This window comes from Mastacembelus armatus, chromosome 23, assembly GCF_900324485.2.
Source record: "Mastacembelus armatus chromosome 23, fMasArm1.2, whole genome shotgun sequence".
NCBI classification, from domain to species: Eukaryota; Metazoa; Chordata; class Actinopteri; order Synbranchiformes; family Mastacembelidae; genus Mastacembelus; species Mastacembelus armatus.
The window spans coordinates 10,476,107-10,501,122 of NC_046655.1; the positions used below are offsets into that span (position 1 = coordinate 10,476,107).

General features: G+C 39.7%; 2 protein-coding genes across 2 annotated transcripts in view; one reads left to right on the plus strand and one right to left on the minus strand.

Annotated features, from left to right (window-relative positions):
* The window catches only part of iqsec3a (IQ motif and Sec7 domain ArfGEF 3a), a 78,699-nt gene extending 70,343 nt beyond the window's left edge, over window positions 1-8,356 (plus strand). Inside the window, exons 10-15 of the mRNA XM_026327382.1 lie at window positions 494-619; window positions 1,834-1,933; window positions 2,135-2,293; window positions 3,919-4,011; window positions 4,750-4,793; window positions 7,796-8,356. Of these exons, the coding sequence (XP_026183167.1) occupies window positions 494-619; window positions 1,834-1,933; window positions 2,135-2,293; window positions 3,919-4,011; window positions 4,750-4,793; window positions 7,796-8,356 (1,083 nt within the window). The remainder of the gene's footprint in view (window positions 1-493; window positions 620-1,833; window positions 1,934-2,134; window positions 2,294-3,918; window positions 4,012-4,749; window positions 4,794-7,795) is intronic.
* A 3,963-nt stretch (window positions 8,357-12,319) lies between these two features.
* On the minus strand, window positions 12,320-18,977 carry slc6a1l (solute carrier family 6 member 1, like). Its single transcript, XM_026326438.1, has 14 exons — window positions 18,737-18,977; window positions 18,498-18,629; window positions 17,308-17,408; window positions 16,795-16,904; window positions 16,504-16,636; window positions 15,188-15,322; window positions 15,004-15,107; window positions 14,791-14,915; window positions 14,424-14,536; window positions 14,065-14,196; window positions 13,562-13,664; window positions 13,145-13,245; window positions 12,709-12,876; window positions 12,320-12,415 (listed from the first exon to the last, which is right to left on the minus strand). Exons 1-14 carry the CDS (start codon window positions 18,975-18,977, stop codon window positions 12,320-12,322), a joined length of 1,794 nt encoding a protein of 597 aa, XP_026182223.1.
* Window positions 18,978-25,016: the final 6,039 nt, after the last annotated feature.

Sequence of the window (25,016 nt, forward strand, 5' to 3'; positions counted from 1 at the left end):
TTCATAGTTTTAAAAAAAGAAATCCGTAAGATAAGATTGACAGAGGGAAGCCCCAAATTTCAATACAACCAAATAGCTAAAGAAATCCCGAAATGTGCAAATTGTAATACTCATGAAATGTGTAAATTGACTCCTTGAGGGGACCCCAGTTAATATTTGCCAAAACCTTTGATAACTGAGAAACTCTCACATTTATCTGTTGCTCTAATTAATGTTTAAGATCTTGTTGAGGAAGTCAGTGTTACTGAATTAAATGATTTTTTTTTCTTATACTTATTTCTTATTCTTTCTTATTCTTGCACCTCTTAACCCTGTGAATATTGTGTGTTGATCTCCTCCCGCCAAAAGTCATTTGTATTAAAGCTCTCTCTTTGTTTCACCTCAGTACTGTCACCCCCCACTTTGTCTGGGAGAAAGGTCACTTCATCTCAGTCATTTAATCGGAGTTACTGACAACCTCCCTTTCCCTGGATGTGTCCTTCTTTCTCCGCAGGTTCTCTCGGTCCCTCACAGAAGGTTAGTGTGCTGTAGTCGTCTTTTTGAGGTGACAGATGTCAACAAGGCCCAAAAACAGGCAGCACACCAGAGAGAAGTCTTCCTCTTTAACGATCTCATTGTGGTAAACGTACAAAAAGCCTTATAACTCCATTAATTAGAGAATGATAATCGTATTCGTCTGTGTTGCTTTCATATGTTTAGTTTCCTTTAAACCACCCCTCAGATGGCTGTTTCTGCTGCACACAGTTGAGCTTTAAAGCTGCTTATTTTGTTGTGACAGCTGCAATGCACCATCACCTACTTCGACTGTGAGACAATTCTCAAGGCTCCCTCTCTCTTCTTTTATGTTGCTTCATAACTTGGGCCTCTCCGGTCATTTCTTTTAATAATAGATAGCAGCAAATGCAGTGTTGCAGTGCACTCATAAGCAAAGTTCTGTCCCGTACTGAGCAGCTTCAAGGGCTGGTAATAAAGTTGTGTTTCACTAGGGCCATGGCACAGATAAGTTGCTCACTTGGTCCAAAGTCTTGTAGAATGGGGAATTATCAAAGGTTTAATGTTAGGCATAGTTAATGGACTCATTAGGAGCCACAGAGGGGTGATCCATCCAAAGTATTTAACTACTCTCATAATTATGTCAAATGCTGATCTCACTCCAACAAAACAAGACACAAAGAAAGGAGCTGAAGCATTAAAGTAATTTGGTAGCTGCAGGAAATGGAGGTTAAAGGCGAATTTTGAAGTAAGAGGTGAAAAAAGTCGTCTTCAAACATCGCAGTGGAATTCTGTTCATTTGGCACTAAACGTTAGCAGTGCGATACTTTCTACCTCTATTCTCTCCTGACAGCTTAGAAAGCACGTCAGACATGGTCTTTTTACTACTGATTGAAAATGATAGGCACTTGTCTTTGAATTTGACTCTTGTTTGAGCAGCTAGAACATCTCAAAATGTGCCAATGTGATGTATTTGTAAATTATACTAGACAGTAGCTCTGCCAAACAGAAATCGCCTTATCTCTCTCTAACTGGAAGGTCAAATATTGAAAAAGCTCTATAATATCTTTAAATCATTCTGTTATTAGAGCACTAGAGCACCATCTGAAATACTTTGGTGGAAGGTGGAAGTATGCATTCACATTGACTAACTTTGCTCTTTGGATTGAGTTTAAATGACAAAACACTCGTTCTTTGAAGTTGGTCTGTGATATAGAAATCTCAGTGACACTTAAAAATATTTCAGAAGTGAATACTGAACAAAATGGTATAATGGAAACTCCTGTCATTTAAAGTTGTTGCTGTGACTCTGGTTTCTAATTGTTTTCTCAATGTCTGCAGATCTTGAAGCTATGTCCAAAGAAGAAGAGTTCAGCAGCCTACACTTTCTGCAAAGCTATGGGCCTACTTGGCATGCAATTTCACCTGTTTGAAAATGAATGTGAGTCATTGCTACGTTGTTATCATATTTTGGATTGAATAATTAGTTGATCGCTTTCATGAAAATATTTGCTAGCAAAAACATATTTATATAGTAACATTTTTAGGCCTTTCTATACAAGTCAAACCTGTAACTAATTCAGCCAATATTATCTTGGAAAGGTTGCTTCTGTTGCAACAACTCAGTGTCTGTATTCCCCAGATTACCCCCATGGCATCACCATCCTCTCACCATTTGGCTCAGACAAGAAACAGGTGTTTAACTTCTGTGCCCAGAGTGCTGAGGAACTGCTCAAGTTTGTGGAAGACTTGAAGGAATCAATCGCAGAAGTGTCGGAGATGGAGCAGATACGTATAGAGTGTAAGTATCCGCCCTTACACTTAGTGCTCAGAAGACTGTCTGGTGGTTGCATGCATGTGTACTGTACTTGTGCCTATGATGACGTATATCTATCAATGAAATGTATTCCTGTTGTGGTAATGTACCATGTAACAAAAAGTCAACATCCTATTACATTGTGGACCAAATCAATAACATCCCATCTTGGAAAGTAGGATACTACAGTGGATTCTTAGATACTATGAAGGAATCAATAAGTCCTCAGATAGTGCATGTGTCAGAAGGTATCCTTTGTTTTGGAACTTTTGTGCCATTCTTGCAGGTGCACACAGACGTTTGCATTTTGTTTCCTTTGGTGCACTGCAGCCCATACAGACTACAGGGGGCCACTAAATTGGAGGTGAAAAGAGGCCAGTGTTCCTAAAAGCAGCCAGGCATCAGAGTTGTTTTTGGTTTCTGAGCATATGAAATTCTCCAGACAATAAAACATGCACGTACTTAGACACACATGGAAAACCTGAGCATTCACAGTCCCGGCTCCTGCCAGTGGGCATCAAAGTGCACTCCCCTGCTGGGATTTGCCACAACTGCATTACCCTTCACAGAGACTGGGAGGAGGAGCCCAAGGAGAGAAGGCAACAACATATAGAGACAGGCTAAGATAGACAGAACTTCCTTCATTTTCTAGAGTGGAGCAAGGATAGACAGCATATATGCACACGAAGATCAAACACCACATATCCAAAACATGTTGAGGCATATTTGTATAGAAGATACAAATACAAAAATAACAAACTGTTTTTTTTAAGGCATGATATAGGAACAAAATTTAGAACAAATAGGAATGCTGGTACGTGAACACAAACACGCATCTTCCTTTTTCCTCTGAGGGCTTCATATTATTAGCACATTAGTAAACATGCTTGAGGCAAGCTCACTTATGTTTGGGCTTCCCTCTTAGAGATACTGTAGGAAGGACAAATTACAGCTTCTGTTTCTCTGGAGGAGCTTTTCTCTCTGCATCTCTTTATAATAAGCAATACCCCAAATGGAATTGATCATTTAGTCCTCAATTTAGTCTTTTACAGCATAAAAGAACTAGCATGGCCTATAGGTGACTATTTCTGTTGCTTCTCTAGGACATTTTCTGTGAAAGAATGTACATTTAGGCATTTTAGGTAATTTTAGGTGAAATTTAGAATTTGCAAACTAAAAAGAGAGGACATTTTATGTTTAGATCCTGTCAGATTTTTTTAATCCTACCAAAATGAATAGAAGGACGCTGTGTACTGCACCCTTAAGGGTCTCATCTGGCAGTTTTGCGGTTCAGCATCAAAATTAGAATGCAGCATGGTGTCAGAGACAAAACAACATTTAGTCATCATGATTGGAAATGACATGCAATTACCATCAAGTGTGAAGTTTAATTAGAGAGATGCAGAGTTGTGTTTTGAGCTTGAGTGTGGGAGGGGAAGGCAACAAGCGCATGTTTGTGTGTGTGGATATGCACACGCTCTTGAAATACAGAATTATGCCATTTCATGTTGTCACTCTTACCCATCCCCATATACTTGTCTTTCTGCTGCCTTTGCTTTCTGCCATGGTGATTTATATTGGTGATCATTTTTGTCTTACGTTCTCTGCAGGGGAGCTGGAAAAGCAGCAGGGAGCCAAGACACATTCAGTAAAGAACAATGGCACACAGCTAGAGCTGCGCGGCAAACAGGGCTCCCCATCAGGTGTGTGTGCGTCATCACTTTTTAATTTTATAAAACCTACTGCTGAGACCCTTTCCCCAAATTGCATTAATGCACCCATGGTTGAAACAAAATTGTGCCACTGCTGTGTTCATGAACTGATCAATTGGAAAAGGAAGCTACTTTATATTTTCAAAAGGAGGTGCTTAATGTACTCTGTGCTATATTTGTATTTGCGCTGCACTCAGGTGACGCCACTGACCATCAGTGTTGCTGGCAGAACCAGCAGAATCAGCTGTATCAGTTGTAGTTAGGTCGTCAAAATTAACTCTATTAGTTGGCTACAAACTGTCGAGCTGACTCATTTAGAGTTCCATTTAGAGTAATCTATTCACAGAAATGAAATATAGTATTCAGAAATATGTTATTAGTGTTTAATTGTCGGAAAATACCAACCGTTGGATTTTTGTAATCTTAGAATAAGGTTTTTAAAGTTAAATAGGGAGCGGGTCTTCTTTCAAGCAGGCAGCCATATTGCACTACAATGTTTCTACAGTAGCCTAGAATGGACATTAAATGCACTTTTAGGAACAAATCCAAATACAGTTTTTTGCAAATTCTTCCCATCACTTGTATTTAGTGTAATGTAACAAGTCTTCCTCTGGAAATAAAAGTGATCGATGAGTGTATTTATTGTAACATTAGCAGATGCAGTGAAATAGCGAACTACTCTCTAACGCAGACATTTTGTCCCTTTTTCTTCTATTATCCCATTTTCAGGAAACCAGGAGGTAGATGACAGAAGTGGACACAATGCAGTAGAGGTAAGTACTTAGTGACAGGGCCATGTCCCAAACTGCAGGTAAGTCAGTGTGCAGTGTGTCCTTCTTAAGGTAGGATGAGGTTGGATAAATCCTCCAGGACTAGTCATACTGGATCTTTAGGGCCAGAGGTGTCAAGCAGGAGTGGGTGAAGCGTGCATGAGAGAACGAGTGTTGCTGGGTAAAGTGCTGCGGGCATGTGAGGTAACCCAAACAAATTAAATATTCAGTAAAAGTACTCCTGCGCTGTACAAAAAATTAAAGATGGTGGTTTGGGGAAAAAAATAAAACCATATGACAGAACAGATTCTACTCACACTGAATACACATCAGATACTGAGGCTTAAATATTATCTATAAGCCTGAAAAAGGAACAGGTTGTAATTAGTTTCACAGGCTAAGGTAGAAATTGTGATCCCCTTTAGGGCCTTTCAAGTAAAAGAGAGAAAGCACACATTGCTGTAATCTAAGGACATGTGTTGAATGCAAATGCTCTGTGTGTGCGTGCCCCTGTACAGCACCAAGACCTTAATTAACACAGCAACATGAAGGCGGATGAATTAACGCTCATTTGACCCGGCGTCATCACCTCCCAGTGCGTTGCCAGACCTCTAGGGTAAACGTCTTGTGCAAACATTTTGTGCAAGCTGAACTACAGTACCCATGGGGAATAGCAGTTACCACCCTAAAGGTATCATATGACCTTCCTAGCTCTTTCTGTTGCAGTGGAAACGCGGGCTGTGAGTGAAAAGCCAAATGCACTGGGTCAGTTTGACATTCAGTGGTTTTTTAATTCCACACATCTCACTGGTAATTCACTGGGCTGTAAATCTGTACTCTGGAGCTGATTTCCAAGTTCCAAGTAATTACATATATTTCACACTGAAAGGATTCAAAGCTATTGCTTTTTCATAGCCATAAATGTACCTACAATGACAATAATTACAGCAGAGCAAATATGCCTTCACAGAGACTTTTAAAGCCATAAAAATAAAAGGACCTTTTTTTATTGTGCGGTGGAATTTCATCCATGCAGGAGCTCCCTCTGTTTTTGTTGCCTTTGAATGATGATGATAATAGGGAGCTCTGATCAACTTTAATTTGAAAGAACATGATAGCCTCTTATACTACACAATAACATCAGAGATGTTATAGATCTCAGGGTGTACTACCTAATACAGAAAACCACTAACCATACCAGTAGGGAAAAACACTAAAATAAGAATTATATTAAAAAGTTGTTGGTATATAGTATAAGTGTAATCAGTTCCAATCCTAAGGAGGGTGTCTCTAATGTAGGGCTGACTTGAGGGCTTTCCTTCTCCCATATTTTTTTCCCCCCTACACGTTTGCACTTCAGGTCAGTCTTCATGGTTGTCTGAGCTACCTTCAGCATCTATCTCCCCCTCTGCCATGCAGCCTACGGTAAATGTCAGTGGCTGGTGGGAAGCCGTTAGCTGTCTAAACACATTTATCTTGGGAACACACAGGGTCACTTAGAAGAAATCCTGCTTATATTAGAGACATGAATGTAGGGATGTCTTGCTCCCCTGAAATATTTGAGGAGTAAGTTGTTGCGATTCTAATGTTGGTTGTGTTTATTAATATGCTTCTGCATGTTTTTGGGTAGAAACTACAAAAACATACTATTTGCTAGATTCAGATATACATATAAACTCATATATATGTATATGCTCTTTGAAGAACTTGTTTGCACCTCCGCTTCTGAAACCAAATCTACAGACTCTAAGATAGTCAGTCTAAAAAAGAACATTTTCATGGTGGAGCACAGGTTTAAGTATCTGTTCAGTCGTGACAAAAACACAAACAAAAGACAAAACAAGTCATCTTCACAGTAACTGACAGGCAGTCAGGCAAACAGGGACTGCACTAAGAGCTATGCCTTTTGTAAAGTCCTGTAGCTTCTCCCAGGTGCAGCCAATCCAGCTGATCATCCAGTGTGCAGCCTCATCATAGCAAATCAGTGTCAGCTGGCTTCCCAGCTCAGCTTTCCAGTCCAAGTTACATGTATGTTACTAGAATAAAATCACCTAATGCTTTTCTGCTGTCATATTTCTAAAAATCTAGTTAATATGCATTGCCCCTGTCATGTCAGTAAATAAATTAAACACATTATTAGAATTAAGTGTAAAAAAAAATGAGTTCTTCATCTGCTGGTTATTTTCTACTAGTTTTTACCTCTAGGTTTTTGATAAATGTGAAAATGACTTGCAGTTGCACAATTTTTAGTTAAACTACAAGCATTTCAGTCAGTGCTCAATTGAGAAACACACAGTGAAATGATTTTGAAATGTTTATACTGTTTTTTAGAATAGGTTCCAAACAAAGACCTGGGTATAAAGCTACCAAGTAACAATAAAATAACACAGCTAACAGGAAAAAAGCATTCAAAGTCTTCAGAAAATTTAGAGTTAAAACGATTGTGACACCTGGAGGTTTGCATTCTGATAAGTGTTGAGTGTGGACGTCTGTGGTTGTCAGCCTGCTCACCTCCTCTCCTCTTCTTCCACCTGTCCCTCTTCTTCGTACAACCTCCGTCTATGTTCTGGTTACCTTGATCCCCAAAATCCCCTCATGTCCGCTGTCACCATAGCGCCAAACAGTGGTTTTTTTAAGGGAGACACAGGGGCCCTCAGTGTCCCCTTTGGAACCACCAGGCCCCTTCTGTAGCACTGCACCACAAGACTTATCCCCATTCCCCACCACTGTTCTCCTCCTGATCCCAGTCACACACTGGTTTCCCCAGCATCCAACCTACACTTCCTGTGGGAGTGGAGGGAAGGGAGTGTACAGTAGTCACGATAATTTTAGACCTCCACTGACCCCCAACACCTAAGCCCCCACGCATGCCCTGTGTGTGTGTGTGTTCTGCGTTCACCACCACCACCTCCCCCCAAAAAAGAAAAAGAGGGCTTGACGGATTGTAGAGGAGGAACCAGTTTTATAACATTTGATGCTGTTCTCTTGGCTGTTTTCTAAACTAGGTGTCAATTCACAACAGGCTTCAGACGTACCAGCTCAGCAGCAGCTCGGTTCGGAGTCCCGAGAGCGTGGCCCTTCTTAACCACCGGGGGGAGCTGCTTTTCCAGCAGGAGCCCCAGGGGCTAACCCAGGGGCCGACGCCTCCACCTCAGCACCCGCAGCTGCAGTCAGCGGCGAGCACCCCCGCCCACCACCTCCACCTCCAGCAGCACCACCAGCCCGCTGTCAGCATGGCTGATCTGCGGCCCGAGACACTCATCCAGTGTCAGCAGATCGTCAAGGTCATCATGCTTGACAACAGCGGCCATGGACACATGGAGGCCTTCCTCAGCCAAACACCCACACACCACCACTACCAGCATCTCCATCACAGCCACCACCAGCTCAGTCAGTCGGCCATGTCCACACCAGTGCGCACGCCAGACGGTTCTCATGGCAACGACGGCCACCAGCCCCCGCTGCCTCCCCCACCTCCGCCTTACAACCACCCGCACCAATATATACCCCCAGACCCCCGTCTCAGTCTACACCGAACCCCAAGTGGCTCTCGGAGCATGGTGTAAATAAATTTATTAGTATTATTTCCCTGAAACACACACGCTTCCACCAAAACCCCACCCCCTTCTCTACCTATTTAACAGTACATGATGTACATATATACATACAAATGAAAGAGCTATAAGTAAAAAATTAAACCACACTAATATGCATATATTTAAGGGAAAAATATACTGAATGAAAAGTTGAGGTTTTAAAAGAGATCTGAAGAAATACAGTGAATATATAAACTTTTACTTGATTCTACATGTATTTTGAAATATTATGTAGTTTTAACAAATTTCTATAACTTTTTGTCAGTTTTAACTCTTACTAGAGAAAAAACTCACAGATTCAGTTTCTGGATGTAGTTCCAGTATTAACATAAATACATGGATGGACAAACTCTAAGGACCTTCTGCTTCTGTTGGCTTTTTATCATCCCAAACCTCATGTCTACTGTGCTGTATGTGCGCATGCGTGCATAGCTGACACTGAAAAACGTGCCAAAATACATACGCCTCCACTAAACACTGACTTCTTTGCACTTGACTTGACTAAATGCTAGGGCTAGAAGAAAAAAAAATGTCCTCCTTTGCTTTGTATAAAGGTCCTTTCGCGCTTCTCCATCAAGGAACACAAAAAAACGAATAACAAAACTGATACTTCATAAAATGCTATCTCCACATTTATGCTTTTGCCGATTGATTTACGTGATGGAGAGCCTTCTCTCTTTCTCCCTGCTCCCTTGGATTGAAAAAAAAAAAAAAAAAAAGACGACAAAGTGGCGTCCGCTGATAAGGTGTCATCTGCTCAGCTGTTGTGTTGTAGCTCTCAATCATCGGAAAACGCTCTCGCTCAGTTGTCACTGTCCAGAGAATAACTCTACAGTGAACGTAGACAGGAAACAATAGCAACCGTTCACATGGAATTGCTGCCAAACCAAAAAAGTCAGCCCAGTACGCTTCTGTTAATGTTTGTCTCTTATGCTTCACTTTTAATGTTTGCAGGAATCCCAGCCACATTCATCTGCTGACCTGAGGGAAAGTTCTTCATATTCTGAAATAGTTTGAGCTCCTGAATCTGCTCCTGGACTTTTATAAACCTACAACAGTTCACATGTAATATATGTACACTCGTGCTGTCATCTGTTCATGAAGTGCATATTTCATGAATTTCCATGAAGATGCTTCTGCTACAGCTGTTAAAGGCCACAGTGTGCGTTTATTTTAATTTGCGTGAAGCTTATTCCACTTTTGTGTGTTTTTCTGTCGGTGGATAAATGCAGCACCTCCAAAACATCCAGACACTGTCTCTTTACGTTGGTTCTCCCAGGTTTTTGTGACTGTTTTCTCTTTCCTGCTAACCTTTCAGTCTGACATTTTCAAAAAGAAGACGAAAAAAAAAAAAAAGACAACGACACACACATATGTTGCAGTACATTGCAAATGCTGGCATTAATGGTATTGTTTGTGCTTTTGACTAGCCTGCTTTAAATAAGAATGGGACATAAAGAATGAATTATCTGATCTCTTTGTCTTTCACCCCACCCTAGATTGTAAATACCACATCCAAGCAGCATCAGATAGAACACGCAAGCTACCTTTACCTATTGTCCTGTCATGCATTGTTCATTTGGAAATGGGTCAGCAACTGCTCCAGCCTGAACATGTCTATCTTTTAAACATAAGCCCCACCAGGTACTGTGGAATGGATGTTCGGTTAACTCTGCTCCCATCTGACCCCCATCTGTCTGATTTGTTGATTTAGAATAACCGCCTCTGTGGGAAGGTCACTATCTCATCTTTCTGTCCTTTTCCACTCACAATTTCACCCAGTGGAAAGACAGAGGTTGGCAGTGGCAGTGTGTGTGTGTGTGTGTGTGTGTGTGTGTGTGTGTGTGTGTGGGTGTGTGTGTGTGTTAGAGTGAAAGACCTGCTCACAGTAGCGTCCAAAACAAAAATCTGACCTGGCTCCTGTTCCTCCCAGTAATTGCTTTTATTTTTATTTCATAACACACTGAGAATTAACACTAAAAAATTAATGAAGAGTTTTTATGGTTATTTTAATATTTTAATGGCTCTAAACAAACTTTTGAAGCTTGTGCACTACCTTTTAGCACATACCATCAAAAGTTCTATTATGAATTATACATTGACAGATTGTGATTGTATGACTGTTCACCTATTTGTTAAAGGTATAATGTGATTCTTTCCTCATACATGGCATCAATTTAATAAGCTTGACTCCCAAAAGACTGAATTTTCCTGCGAGCGGACATGTCAGAGATGCTATCAAAGATGGTTTGTGATGGAAAAAAATATTTATGATGGCAAACACGTCTTCGATGATAAAACAGAGATGATTCTGTGGCCCCCTTTTTGCCAAAAGGTAGCCATTTTTTGTTCCCTTGTATTTCTCTACCATTTTGTTTATGGTTGCACAGTTTCCTGCTTGTGTTCAAGCATTCTGGGAGATAAACCTGCTGTGTGTGTGTGTGCAATAAACCTGATTATGAGGCATACTAAAAATCATGGGTTTATGTTTGAAAGAAAACCAATGTAGCATTTTCGCAGTGTAGCATATGATATGGACGTGCAGTAGTGGCTAACTTTCATAAAGAAACTGACAAAAGGGCTTTGCCATACCAGTGCACTGCTTCATGAATGACATGTGGCTCTTGTCTGGCTCTTCAACACTGTGTTTGCTCATACTAGTTTAAAAAAAAAATCACAAGTGGATATTTAGGGATAGACAGGTGGAAGCTGAGTGTAACAGCTATGAACCATCACCTCCCTCAGTTGGCTTTGAATCCCTGTCTTTGCAGTATCTCAACATGCTATTAAAGATGATTTAAGTCTATTCACTAGAATGGTTTGCTTTGGTTCTTGGACTCTACTATAAATTACATGATGACTCCTATCAGATATTTGAATTTTACACCAAAACATTTCAAGTTACAAGAAGTAAAAGCTGGAACATAATTTATCATATTATTTTTTTTTCTTGAATCAGTAAAGTCAATAAATTTGTTTATATTTAAGAAATACATCACGAGTTCAAAGTAAAAATGGTTGCTTCAAAGAAGTATCTCTATAAACTTTCTGTCTTTCTTGGCTGTGCTAACTCTGTTAGTGTCTTTCAGCTCATTGTTTTGATTTTCTGGCAAACAACTTCACAGCCAGTCTCAGCATTTTCAGCAGCAGGCAGCTGTTTTCAAAATAAAAGACATAAACATAAGAAACACAATAAGCTTCCTACCAGGCAACAAACAGATAACAGACATGGTTAGAAACTCACAGCTAAATAGCCAAATGTTTAGGGAAACTGACATTATCAGGTCAACAGAGACATAACTCCAAATTAGTGTGGCTGCTGCTCCATGTCTACATTTAGGCAACTCTCCATATTAATTTTCCTCAAATGGCAAAACAATCTGTAATTACATGCTTAGTCGTGTGTTACCTTTGCTTTTAGTATTACATAACTTACTTTACATATTCTCACACAATGACTTTTTGCACTTTCTCAGCAAAAAAACACTAATTTGACTCATTTAATTAAAAAATTGCTTAATGTAGTAATACAATTATATTTACAGTTTTCTATTTTATGACTTAAGCTGCCTTGAGGGCTAATACTTGAGATTATACAACATTGTTTAAAAATTACAGTATCTCAAAGCTGTGTTACAAAGACAGAGATTTACTCAGTAAGCTTTACTGTCATAAAGGTTTATTGTACACAGGTTTCATAGCTGATCTATAGCATTCAGTTTGCCGTCAGAGCCAGTACTGCAAAATGAATTATTCTATCCTCTACATTTATCAAAAATCGTCTTTTATTTGCCTGGTTTTTAGGCATAAATTAAGATGGAGAACAACGTGATAGTAAAATACTGTACAAAATGCAACTACCCATTTGTCAGACTTCAATGTAAGTGGAGATTGGGGGAAAATGGCAGATGATTTCAACCTGAACAATCCCAGTCAGACAGGTGCATCGCCCACGCTCCCCGTGTGTGTAAATTCTTCATGCCCTGATGGTTTTTCATCCTCCTGGGCAGTTGTCATCTTCCACCAGCGCTGGTCAAGTAAAGGGAGTAAAGAGAGTGTCAGATTAGTCCGCAATACTCAACATTCATTCATTCTTCAGGTGGAACATTAGATTGAGTGAATAAGTAAAGTGAATGAGGAACAAATATAAATTATCTGTAATTCTCATTATTCCGAATTAATTACCAAATCATCTACCTTGACCATCTAAAATCAGGATAATTATGCTGCCCTTAAACCAAATCTTTAGTTTTTCCTTTTTTTGGTCTTTTCTACGCTGTATCTCTGTTCCACCAGGTTTATTTCCTTTACTTGTTTAGTACCTGTTTGATGCTGCCCTCAGTGGTGCAGAACATGTAGATGACATAGCCAGGGATCAGCACCATAGAAGACAAAGCCATTAACCAGCCAATCACTTGGCCCCACAGTGGGTACACATACTTCCCCAAGGTCAGAGGGGTCATCTCAATGGCACTGAAGGTAAACACCCCCTATAATATAAGAATACATTATTTTCTTAATTGGCATTAGTTTTCCAGGTACTTATTCAAAAACCATGCTGGACAAAATTGAGGACAAGATTAAGGAACATAAAAGTGTTAAAATAGTCAAAAGGATCTGGGAACCAGGAATGACTGTAAAGAATTTTCACTTTATCCAACAGTTTTCAAGATATTTCAGTCTGGACCAAAATGGTGGGCTGACCAATTCACTGGCTTTAAACTAGATGTCTAGACATCTAGAACATCCCAAGCCTACCAGGCAGATGAGTGGAGTGAAGAACAACCAACAGAGCTTCCACCAGCCACACGGCCGATAGCCGATCATGTCTTCAATGTCCTTATAAAACCTCTCAGCTCCTGTGGCAAAGAGTAGAACACAAAAATGAAGTATGTGTGTTAATGTGGAGATAACTACTGCAAACACAAAGCCTGATGGTGGGAAAGAGGCGAAAAAAGCCAGCTGGACAGAGAAAGTGGAGCAGATAGATGTAATTTCCTGTTGGACACGTACTTAGGAAAGCTATGTGCTTGATTCGCTTGATCTCTTGGCACAGTAGAGTCCTTTCTATCCAGACTGTCTGAGCTTATTTCAGGTGTTGTTTCACTTGAATTCACTCTACAATGTTTGGTTTCATTCAACTGGTGTAGGTAGTAAAAAAAATAGATTTCCTACCATAAAACCAGGATATGGAAACAGTTTCGAAGAAGACAAGGTAGAGAAGACACATCCCACTGGCGGAGTAGTAATCAAACAACTTGAACACGTACAGACCACCCTGAGAGATTTCAACACACACACACACACACACACGTATCCACTTTAGAGGCTGAATATTAATGTCCCTCTCTTTATTGAATAAAATATGCATGATGAATGTAAAGCACGTGTTGTTGCAAGATCGTTTTGTCATTATGTATAATGCACGAGGGTGTTTTTTTTCCCCCAGAGACAGAAAAATGTTTGTGTGTGTGTGTGTGTGTGTGTGTAATACTTCAGGGCACATCCTATAGTGTGAATTAACTGCAGTAATTTAAAACTCATAAACACACACTGCAAACCTCTTATTCTTTTTCCACATACTTGACATGGTTAAGATGCTCTAAATGTGTTTTGTACTATAGATAATCAGCCAAGTCTAATGACAGTTAATCTACAAAGAGGTGTTTATGCAAGACCTGTGTGATGTTCGAGAAGCCAATGATGAAGGAGATTAAGCAAACAATGAAGATGAAGACCTTCTTCCTCTTCCTCAACACCAGGGGATATTCGTCCATTAGAGCCGTGATGAAGCCTTCCACTGTGCAAAACTAATACAGGACATTATTAAGACACATGTCAGAACCCTTCTGTGTTGTGAAAAGAGTTAAACAGGAATGATTGAAATCATTTTAATAGATAATTTACCTCAACTGTACATTAGCTTTTGCTGTTTTTTTTTTTTTTTAAGTAATTAATGCCTGTATGGTCAACAGGGATCAATGAGTTAGAAGAACACGTCTCATAAACAATACCGATGTGTGTGAGCTGCTCGTACCTGACTGTCTAGGCCCAGCATCATGAGCATGGAGAAGAAGAGGATGGCCCACAGAGAAGACATGGGAAGTTGGGTGACAGCTTGAGGATAAGCTAAAAATGCCAGACCTGGACCTAAAAGTCACAAACAGGACACACATTTTAAGTAACTTAATAACATTAATTTATAAATTTATATTAATTATTAATTATATTATTTATTAATTTATAAAAATCTAAATATTTATGTATCTACATCAGATTGCAACATATCTACAGTACCACTTAAGTACCATGAAATCAGGCCAGTGTGAAGGCTTGTTTCATGTAAAGGTGAACTATGGAACATATCTGCTGAAAAATATTCTACCATACAAACACTACTATACCTGAGGCTGCTAATTCCTGCACGGGCTTCTTAGTGATGTAAGACATGAAGCCGACAATAGAAAAGATGACAAAACCAGCAAACATGCTGGTGCAGGAATTGATGCAACAGACTATAATAGAGTCCCTGAAGAGAAAGAAACAAAAAAGAATGAAAAGAGAGAAAAAAGACATTCAACAGAGGTCTTACAAAGCTCATGATTTCTTGTCCCTACCTGTACACATCATTGTTGTAGGTGTTGTAGCTTCCCAGTGCAATGAGCGAGCCCAGTCCCAGGCCGTAGGAAAAGAAGATCTGAGTCGCCGCATCCAGCCACACCTGTGAGACAGCGCACACACACTGTTTGTGCCTTTGACGATGAACATGTTTGTGTGATTGGATGTGTTCAGCATGTCTACCTCAGACCGGATGAGCTTATTGAAGTCTGGGGTAATGTAGAAGAGGATCCCATCTATGGCTCCTGGCAGTGTGACCCCGCGGAAAAACAGGATGAATAGCATGAAGTAGGGATAGGTAGCTGAGAAATACACCACCTAAGACACAGAGAGCAAGTCAGACTCAATTCTTTTATAAATTCAAATTAACAATGAATTAAAAATTACTTAACAATACAATAAACTAACTGAATTAGTGTATAATGTATAATGTATACATTATACCAGTTATTTTGTCAAGCTTTATATATTATTTAAAAAAACATAGAAAAAGTGTTACTGACAGTGCTGCAGCAGGGGGTAAAAATGATCCCATGGCAGTTCTGGGGATACTGGAATGGTGGCATTTCTAGTGTTAACAGAAGTTCATGCTGAGGCCTTTAGGATATGACCTGCAGTTCTGCAGCATAATGATTATTCTTAATTGGTAATGTCCATCAAGGCCAAAGCCTTAGGGGAATTCATTTCCCTCACTGCTCTCAGATGCAGCACATTAAAATCCAATCATCTTTGGCAGTAAATGTGTTTTTTTCTCACATACATTGCTTGGACTCAAAATCCCAGGCAGTGTGTAGAGTAATTATTTCCTTTTCTTAACCCTTTTCCTATCACCTTAAAATTACGTTGTAGTGTGGGGTTAAGTAACACCATGACATTTTTTTTCTAATTTACCATCTGTATGAAATATATACCAAAATATGCCACTACACAAGAACGATAAAAATCTTCCAACAGGGAAATAATGGGGTTCTTAAATAAAAGCAGACAGAGACTAAAACAAGATTAAAATAGTCTGTTTTTTATACAGTCATTCTAGTTCTGTACTTCATCATGTTTATTCTTCGAAAATTAAGATGCTATCATATATTTAAAGTTAAGATATTGAAGCTAAACAAGTATAATTTCAATAAGCTCATCATCTTAGTTTATTGTGTTGTATAACCAGCTATGGAATGGCCTTAGTGATGCAGGTTTTGTACTGGGCAAGTTCAAAATCTGATCTGAAGAAACTGGGATTACAGATGTCCTGCTGTTCTTTAATGTCACAGTTTCCCATTTGTCTCTTTAATTGGCTCCACCCATTAAGAATGAACTCAGCAACATCAGTTCTGCCTCCTGAGCAGCTCTGGGTCTAGTGCTGTTTGTATAATTAGAACTTTAATATGTAAGAGGGGGACAAAAGAGGCTTAGAGACAGGAGACTGTGTAATGCAGTCTGTGGGCAGAGGGGGTATGTTTAGAGAAATCTAGGTCAGGAGAAACTTAAGCACAAAATCTAACCTTCCCTGTCCACTCTACTCCTTTCCAGATTGAGAAGTAGACAAGAACCCACGACAGTGCCAGAGTGCCCACTAAAGGCCAGCGTAGCTCTCCTGGCTCCTCTAGTCCACTGGACAGCTGATGCATGTTACGCCTACAGAAACACATACTGGATTAAGACATGGATAAGTGCAAATAGCTTCCAGAAGGAGCTTCAGCACTTACATACACATTCATATGCAAAGCATCTTTTACACACACACACACACACACACACACACACAGTCACACACAGGAAGCTCACTGACTTACTCCCAGAACTCAGTGACAGCACTGGTCAGGTTGGTGGTGTCTGTCAGACTGTAGTTGGAAAAACATTTCTCTGTGTTCCAGGGGTTGTCACAGCTTTGCCAAGGCAGCTCCTGCACACAGAGACAATATGCATAAACAAAACTGGTTGTACTTGTTATGTATATGCATAACTGTAAGCCTCACTTTTTAATTCTGTATTTTAGCACAAAACTGTGTTCTGGGATTTATCAACTGCAATTTTCCTACAACCACAAACCAAAGAGATTAACGCAAGAAAGACATCTGTGCTTTTCTTTACAGGAAAAACATACTACTGTAATGTGCCCGCCTGACTCTACACAGTTGCCTGTTTTTGGTGACTCAGTAGCCTCAAACACCACAGAATAAAGAACACAGAGAAAGACTGTCCAACTGTGAAAATGACATTTAATGAAACAGCCATGTTGTCTCACAGAGTGAGAAGAGAAATATTTGTTACTGCAGGTTTAAGGTTTCCCCAACTGCGTAACATACCGAAGAAAAGGAGTTGAATAAGTAGTAGAGTGCCCAAGCAATGATGATGATGTAGTAGATGTTGAGCCAGAAGGAGAGCACCACTGCCGCCAGACCAACACCTAAAGAAGCACAGACACCAGCACTGTACAGTACAATGTTTATTGATTGGCTACTATGTAATACAATGTGTAATTACAGTAATTAAAGTACTATATTTGCATGTTATTATAGCACAAACAGTCCTTAGCATCCTCATAACCTCATTGTTATTTTCCTTTTCCTAACATTTACTTGCCCTTGGCTTTGACTGTCAGTTGGCACAGCAGTATATTTACTGTCACTGTTTCTGTCTGTGCTGGCAGGAGACAAAATGTGCTTCACTCCAGCCCTTTGGGCTTGGAGGCACTGATATAATTGATACTACGGAGAACCAGACCAGGACGAGGTTCTTAAATGGAAACAAAAAACAAAACTGTTTTGGTCTTTTGCTTTTGTGTTCCTGCCAGACCACGGTAGTGTTGCATCCTGGTAATGTTTTCAGGACATCAACAAGTGTGATGTCATTAAGAAAGAGCAACGATGTTGAGTGGAAATATCGAGGATAATGTCAAGTGGCATAGAAAGCTGAGGCAGTAGGACAAGTAAAAAGCCTCCACCCTTTCTATAGAAGAGCAAGACACCCAGACTGATAGGGGCCCAGAATGACTAGTTGTCCATGGTCATTTTGTGTCATTTTGTGACCGTTATATATCTCTTTGTGTTCATTTTGCATGTCATTGTGGCTATTTTGTGTCTCATTAAGGCCATTTTGCATCTCTTTATAGTTGCTCTGTGTCTTCCCGTGGTCACTGTGTGTCTTTTTAGGGTTGGTTTGAGTCTCTCTGTGCTCATTTTGTGTCTCTTTGTGGTCATTTTGTGCATTTTTGTGGCTGTTTTATGTTCTTTTTGAAGAATAAAGAATTATGTTAACTGCCACTTCATACACAGGCCCAGGTCCAGGGCCTCTTTGATTCACTGGACTCTATACCTGTGTTCAATAGGCCTGTTCAGTAACCCATTCACATAGATTCAGGTTCATTTTGAATTATCTTTGCCAGACAGGGAAGAGGTTTGGCCAAGAGCTAAAATTATCACAGATGCATAAAATGCTATTCCAATAGCCTAAAAGAAGATGCTATTACTTATTTTCATATTTATTAACATCTTACCTTTCATCATAGGGATCAGTTTCCACACTCCCAGCCCTCCCACTGAGGTGAACTGTCCCAGAGACGTCTCCAGAAAGAAGAGTGGTATCCCAGCAAACACCAGGGTCATAAAGTACGGAATCAGGAAGGCCCCTGATAAAGCACATCAACAAAATGTTGACAAAATGTGTTAAAGGACCCATGACTAGACCCATTAATTCTTCAGGATGTTTTGTTTCTGTTAGTCACATAGTACTTACCTCCTCCATTCTTGCCACACAGATAAGGGAACCTCCAGACATTTCCTAAACCAATGGCATATCCCACACATGACAACAAGAAATCAAACTTTCCCTTCCAGCTTCCTCTGTCTGGTGGCTGTTCGTTTTTCTTCGTTTTGTCTGGAGGGGGCTCCTCATGATCCAGTTCCTCAAAAGGAACTGCTTGTTTGATCTCTGTTGGGGAGTTTAAGTCCACTGTACTCTGCCCAGTCTTCCCCATTGTGGAAACACTACAGGCAAGTGGGGTCAGAAAGCCACTTAGTCCTCACAGGCTCTAATAAAAGCTTTGTTCTTCCCCAGCTTAGTCTCACACACTGGGTTTGGATCTTGACTGGATAGAGTCAGGACAATGTGCAGAAAAACTGTAGAAAAGGGAAAAATAACAGGTTTTACAGATGTGTTATATCAGTTATATATGGGCCACATGCAAAGCCTTTTTATTGTGTTTGATAGTGTTTTTGTGGAGAGAAGTACCACTCAAATTACAATTTAGTGATGCTGAGGAATTTTATTGCCTTTTACAGCCTTTTAATGAACTTGGGCAACTTGTTCCCAAACTAAAGCTTATGACTACCACATAAATCTGTGAGCAAATAAAAAATCTACACAGGCAAATATGAATTAGGAAGAATGATGACAGTGCACAAAACAGGATACACTTTCTGGTTTAAAAGGCAATAACATAATATTGAAGGATCCAGGCTACGCTGTTGATCAGATTCAAAACTAAACCAATAATATGAAACACATCAGTGATTCTCTTTGAGGATGCCATTCATTTAGATTCAAAGTAAATTGTGCTGTTGTTGACAGTAGAGACTTATTGGATGCTCCTTTTTTAAATTTTGGCTTTTATTAGGAGAAAAGTTTGTGTCTGTCAACATTTCCAATAGTAACTACTGACAAAGAGGTTTTTGTGCTTCATGGCAGGACATTGGACTTTGTAAACCATGGAATCTGAAGGCACACTATGACCAAAATCAGCTTAATAATTGACTGGATGACAGTTTAAAGCAAAGGAAAGAGGAGAAGCGAAAAGACTCATCCTACCTGACAGATTTCCAAGTCCTTCATCAGGTCATTAGTTTCAGTCCACCACACCAGCAAGTCCTGAAACTTCAACTTAGCATTCAAATGTTAAATTACCGCCTTTGTGCCAAATCCAAAAATCTTAAAGTGAACTCCAGACCCAGGCGAAGCCACAAAGTGTGTGCTCCTCAAAAGGCTCTTTTGGATTTTGCACCTCTTTGCTGTATACTGTATTTTGGTGACCCGTGATCCTGCAGTTGATATCGAGTGGCTCATAATAAAGTTCGACCTGCGTGTCTGCTTTGATTACTGCTCAGTTCTGACTAGTGAGGCCCCAAGGCCGTGGGGGATACAATATGTCAATTGCCCAGTTCTGATGGGGGACACTGGCAGCAGTAGCACTGTGTGTGTTTGTGCATTGTGAGTATATGTTTGTTGTGATAGAGGAGGTCAGCTCCTGCCAACACTGTTACCATGGTATTTCCCAACAGAGAAGGGCCCGACCATTGAAAGAGCTCGTGGAGTTTTGGAAAATGAAACGAACAATGGCTGCTGGCAAAGACCCTGGAAATGTATGACTATACATGCGGTCATGCCAGTGTCAGACTCATAAAGTATCAGCACATAAAGTGATCTAATGTTCATCATCAGTGTCCTCACCCACATAAAACATATAACAGATTTAAGTATAATAGTAAAAAATGATTTAACTTTAAAGACACAGAAACCAAATATATCTTTTAGGGTCTATACTCAAGTCACACTTTTAAACGTCTCACAGGAATGCTTTAACAATTCCTAATTAATTTGGCAGTTGGTTAATTGAGACATCATCCAACCATGGTTTTAATATAAAAACAAGTGTGCAGCACAATGTTGCGCACACAGTGGGTACACTGGCATTATCTCTGTTGTCCTTTTAATTACTCTTGTGATGATAAAACAATGTCTTCATTTATATTAATGAAAATAGATAGGCCTATGAGACATGGACCCTTCTTGTCTCTCCTGGCAGGTATAACCTCCTAATGTTAATATCTGCTCCAGAGACTCTTATCACCAGCCAATTACAAAGACTAATAAATATTCCCACAATGCCCCAGCAGCGAGGGACTCGATGTCCCTTTTTGTGCTGTTGGGTGGAGACATTTGGTAAATTTGGGGTTTCAGAAGTGCAAGAATAAATCGCATTCAAAGCTTAATTACGCCTATAGAGAGTCAATCCTATCAAGAGCTGATTGAGTGTAATCAAATCATTCATTTGCATAGGACTTGTATAGAACTGTAATCGCTGGCGAGGTTTGCTGTGTACACTGTGTGGACCCAAATGATGATAGCAGACTGGATTGCAGTTGTCAGAACTCATTTTTGTCAATCTGTTTACAGCGCCCCCCCGATCAGTGCAGCCTAATTATGATTCCAAAGCAGCCACAGCCAAGGATTATAGGGAGTGATTATTTAGGTGACAGAAGCAGAATGACAGCGGTAGAAGGTCTTGAAAGCAAAAGTTAAGTCTATCTAATTTCTGAAGATTATGTCAGAGTTTGGCTATATATATTTTGAATGTGAAGAAAAATCAAATGACAGATAATGAAGAAAAAAGCAGAGAAGATTAGGAGGGGGGCAAAGCAGAATCAATATGATTAATAAAAAGGGTGAAGCTGAACTGGTGACCTGTCCAGAGTGTACTCCTGTCTTTCACCTGAAGAGAGCTGGGATAGGCTCCAGCAGATTCCTGTGACTCTAAAAAGTAATAAGTGGGTATAGGTAATGGATGGATGGATGGATGGATGGGAGAAGCTGAAGTTTTGCAGAGATAATCATGCTGTCTGAAAGTCATTTTTAATAGGATTAAAATGCAGTAATACTTGTGCACAGAATTTAAGATCTTCTTCGTTTTAGACTGACATACTTAAGAATCCTAGACCAAATACAAATGTAATATGAATTAACAAACTAAAGTTCTTTCATTATGCAACTCGATCTACCTGGACTAAATTTAAAACCTTTATACAACTTTGCTACATTTACGAGGCATGCCATGTTGTGCTAAGGTATACAATCCATCGCACTATCCTTAGCAGCTTAACTTGGTATGCTGCTTTTGAGATTTGCTGAGTCCAGAGATAAACTTTAGCAGTACAGTCATTTGTTTGCATCAGCTCTGGTCCTGTCACTGTGTAATTAGGGTCTGTAGCAGAATACCAATAATTTCTCACAAAGCAGTGAAATGGCTTGTATTTAAAGTATTTCATTTTCAAAATGTAACTTCTATATATTTGCAATGTTTCTTTGAACTAATGTCTCCAAAATAACATAAGTTGCTCTAGATTAATTGTAGTTGACAGGTGAGTCTAATATATTCTGTTCTTCATCAAGAGTACAAAAATGCTGTACCATAAGAATCAAGCTATGTCATTTTCAATTTTATTCTCGGGCTATCTGTAATCAGTTAGTCAAATCAGTTGTCCAAATCGAATGATATACAATCCACAAGGTTGCAAGTGTAGATGGAGTACTACGTGAGTGCCTACTGAAGCAAATGACAGAGAAATGCTGACTAAAACTCATACAGCCAATATGTTTTGTGTCCACAAAGCAGAGCTAGTATTATAATTTCAGCAACTACAACTTAAACACTGAGTCAATACATCAGGAAAACAGTAGAGTTGCATTTTTCAATTCAGTTTATTAATGTGAATAATATTCCTCAAAGTTTTTACATCAGTAACAAAAATGGGAAACAAGGAGAAGAAAAATGCTCCTTTGAGCTGCCTTTAATTCACAGCACGTGTCCATGAATCAATGCTTTTTTTTTTTATATGAAGCACGGAACACCCAGAGGCCATTGGCATGCATAGATAGGAGGCTAATATTACCAACATTTTCATCCTGTAATGCAGCAGGCCGATGCATGCTGCATAAATTTCCACAGGTTAAGGACAAAGACCGGGTCAGGTGCATATCAGAGAGAGAATGATTGTGTTAATGGCAGAGAAAGAATGAAAAGAAAGATAATGTGGGAAGAAAGAGCAGAAATATCACTGCAAAGTATGAGGGAAAGGGTATATGAGGTATGAGTTGGGAGGCAGATTGAAAAGAAGGTGAGATAAAAGTGTGAAAAGATGATATATCGCAGTCATGCCTGGGTAGAAAAGGAAAAATCACTGTAAGAAACCAAGGAAGATTGTTTCATGGCTGCAGATAGAAAGGATACCTAAAACAGAGAGAGCATCAGACAATAGAGGAGATAGAGGGCATTGAAATGTCTTCATTTACAGTTTGCCTGATACATGAATCCAGGAGTTCTATTGGCGTCACTGAATGTGCTGTTCTATATTTCATTCAGCTCTCTTTCCATCACGCAAACTAAACTTTATCAGTGCAAATGTCTGAAACCCCTGTGACCTTGTAATATGCAAAGCCATTGTCTTTTATGTGCCCAGAATAAATCACATCAAGAGATTGTCACCATAAAAGCACTGAAGAGGTGATCAAGCAGAAATATGATCTACATTAGTGGAACCTTTAGCAACCTGCTACTGAGATGCCCTCTGGTGATTTTGATCGAATGGTTGACTGAAAGATGAAGTCCCACGTTTTTCCTTTATCTCATCTCATGCTTTGTGGGAATTGTTGCCGAGTACAGCAAACAATCACAGAATTCACTAAACACTGATGAAAACATATGGGCAGGTACTGACAGCAGTTGATGCAGGACAGAGTGGTCCATGTCTTGCCCACCATACATGACACTTGTGACTTAAAAGGCCACTGGAAAGACTGGAGCATTCAGTTTTACTGACCAAATAACCTTAGCAAACAGGATCCAGCTGCTTTAAATTTCAGTCTTTCTGATTAGTTTTTGCTTTTCTTTTAGTCTATGCTTTCATGCTTTGAAATTGTAACTTAATATGTTTGCTTAGAGGAAGAAAACCAGCCTGACCTTCATCTACAGCAGCTGGGCAAATGAGTCCAGGTGAGTTGAATCACTGTAATGAAGCTCCATACTCCAGGCTGCAAGGGAGACACTGTAGCAGATACCATTTCACCCTGTCTTCCTCCACTACCCCCTCACCTTCCAACTTCTAACTGATTGAACACACCTGATGCAGGTAATCAGCAGTGGGATAGTCTCCCTTAGGAACATGAGCTACCCACTCCTGCTTTAGACAAACCTGACCAGAGGCTTCTTGCAGCTTCAGTCACATTACAAAATATTTCCAAAAACACACAAACTCTAAAAGAAATAGACCAAGTAACTTCAACATGGCACTATTGTGAAGTCCCAGCACACTCCGATATGTCCTCAGATATACCTCAAACTGTGATTGACAAGCTAGCCTAATATTTAATCCACACTTTAGTACTTTCTCTTATTATTGTTGATTTGTATTTCCCAAAGCTCTTTGGCTCATAAGAGTGTAGAAATGTATTCAATTAAAAATATGTAAAAAATATATTGATCCCCTTTTTACCCTTCACGAGAAAAGCAAGTATTATTTTATGTGATTGCTGTTTCCATGATGATTGCTAATGTCCTACTGGCCTTGTTTCATTTACATTGTTGTGTTCTGTGTTTGTATGATATTGATTTGTTATTGGTATCAGTGCCAGTGATTGGGGTTTTCCATTACAGTAACTCTGGCTGATTATGTAAAGGCTGATGATTAGATACTCTAATTCCATATACTGGAAGTGTGGGGCCACTTGTAAACCTACAGTTATGTATCTACCCTCAGGCAACAAGCACAGAGCCATCAATATACATAATGGCAGCATGACCTTACATGTTCCAACTGCTGTTCTCCATCACTTGAGTAACATTAAACTGCCAGAGGTGCTTCCTGAGTTTTTCATAGAGATAAAAAGTATGTCAGTGTCAGTTTTAAGACACACTTTGATTTTAAGGCCAGATTTTTTTAGGGCTGAGGTTTATTCTGTGTCATGGAAGGCAGAGAGGAGGGACTTGTGGGGTGAAGAGAGGTAGGAGGCAACTGGGCAGAATCGCCTGTTAATTGAATGCCGGTTTGGATTACACAGACGACTGAGCCTGACATTATGATGAAGCAAGCACATGTTCACCAGTCACACGTATCCTGTGACTTCATACTGTACGCACACACAGCCTAAGTGTCGCTACATGTCTGCATATGAAGTTATTTCTTTATATATATTTGGCAAAAACAATATATAAACACAATCAGAAACTATATCAAATTCACCAGGA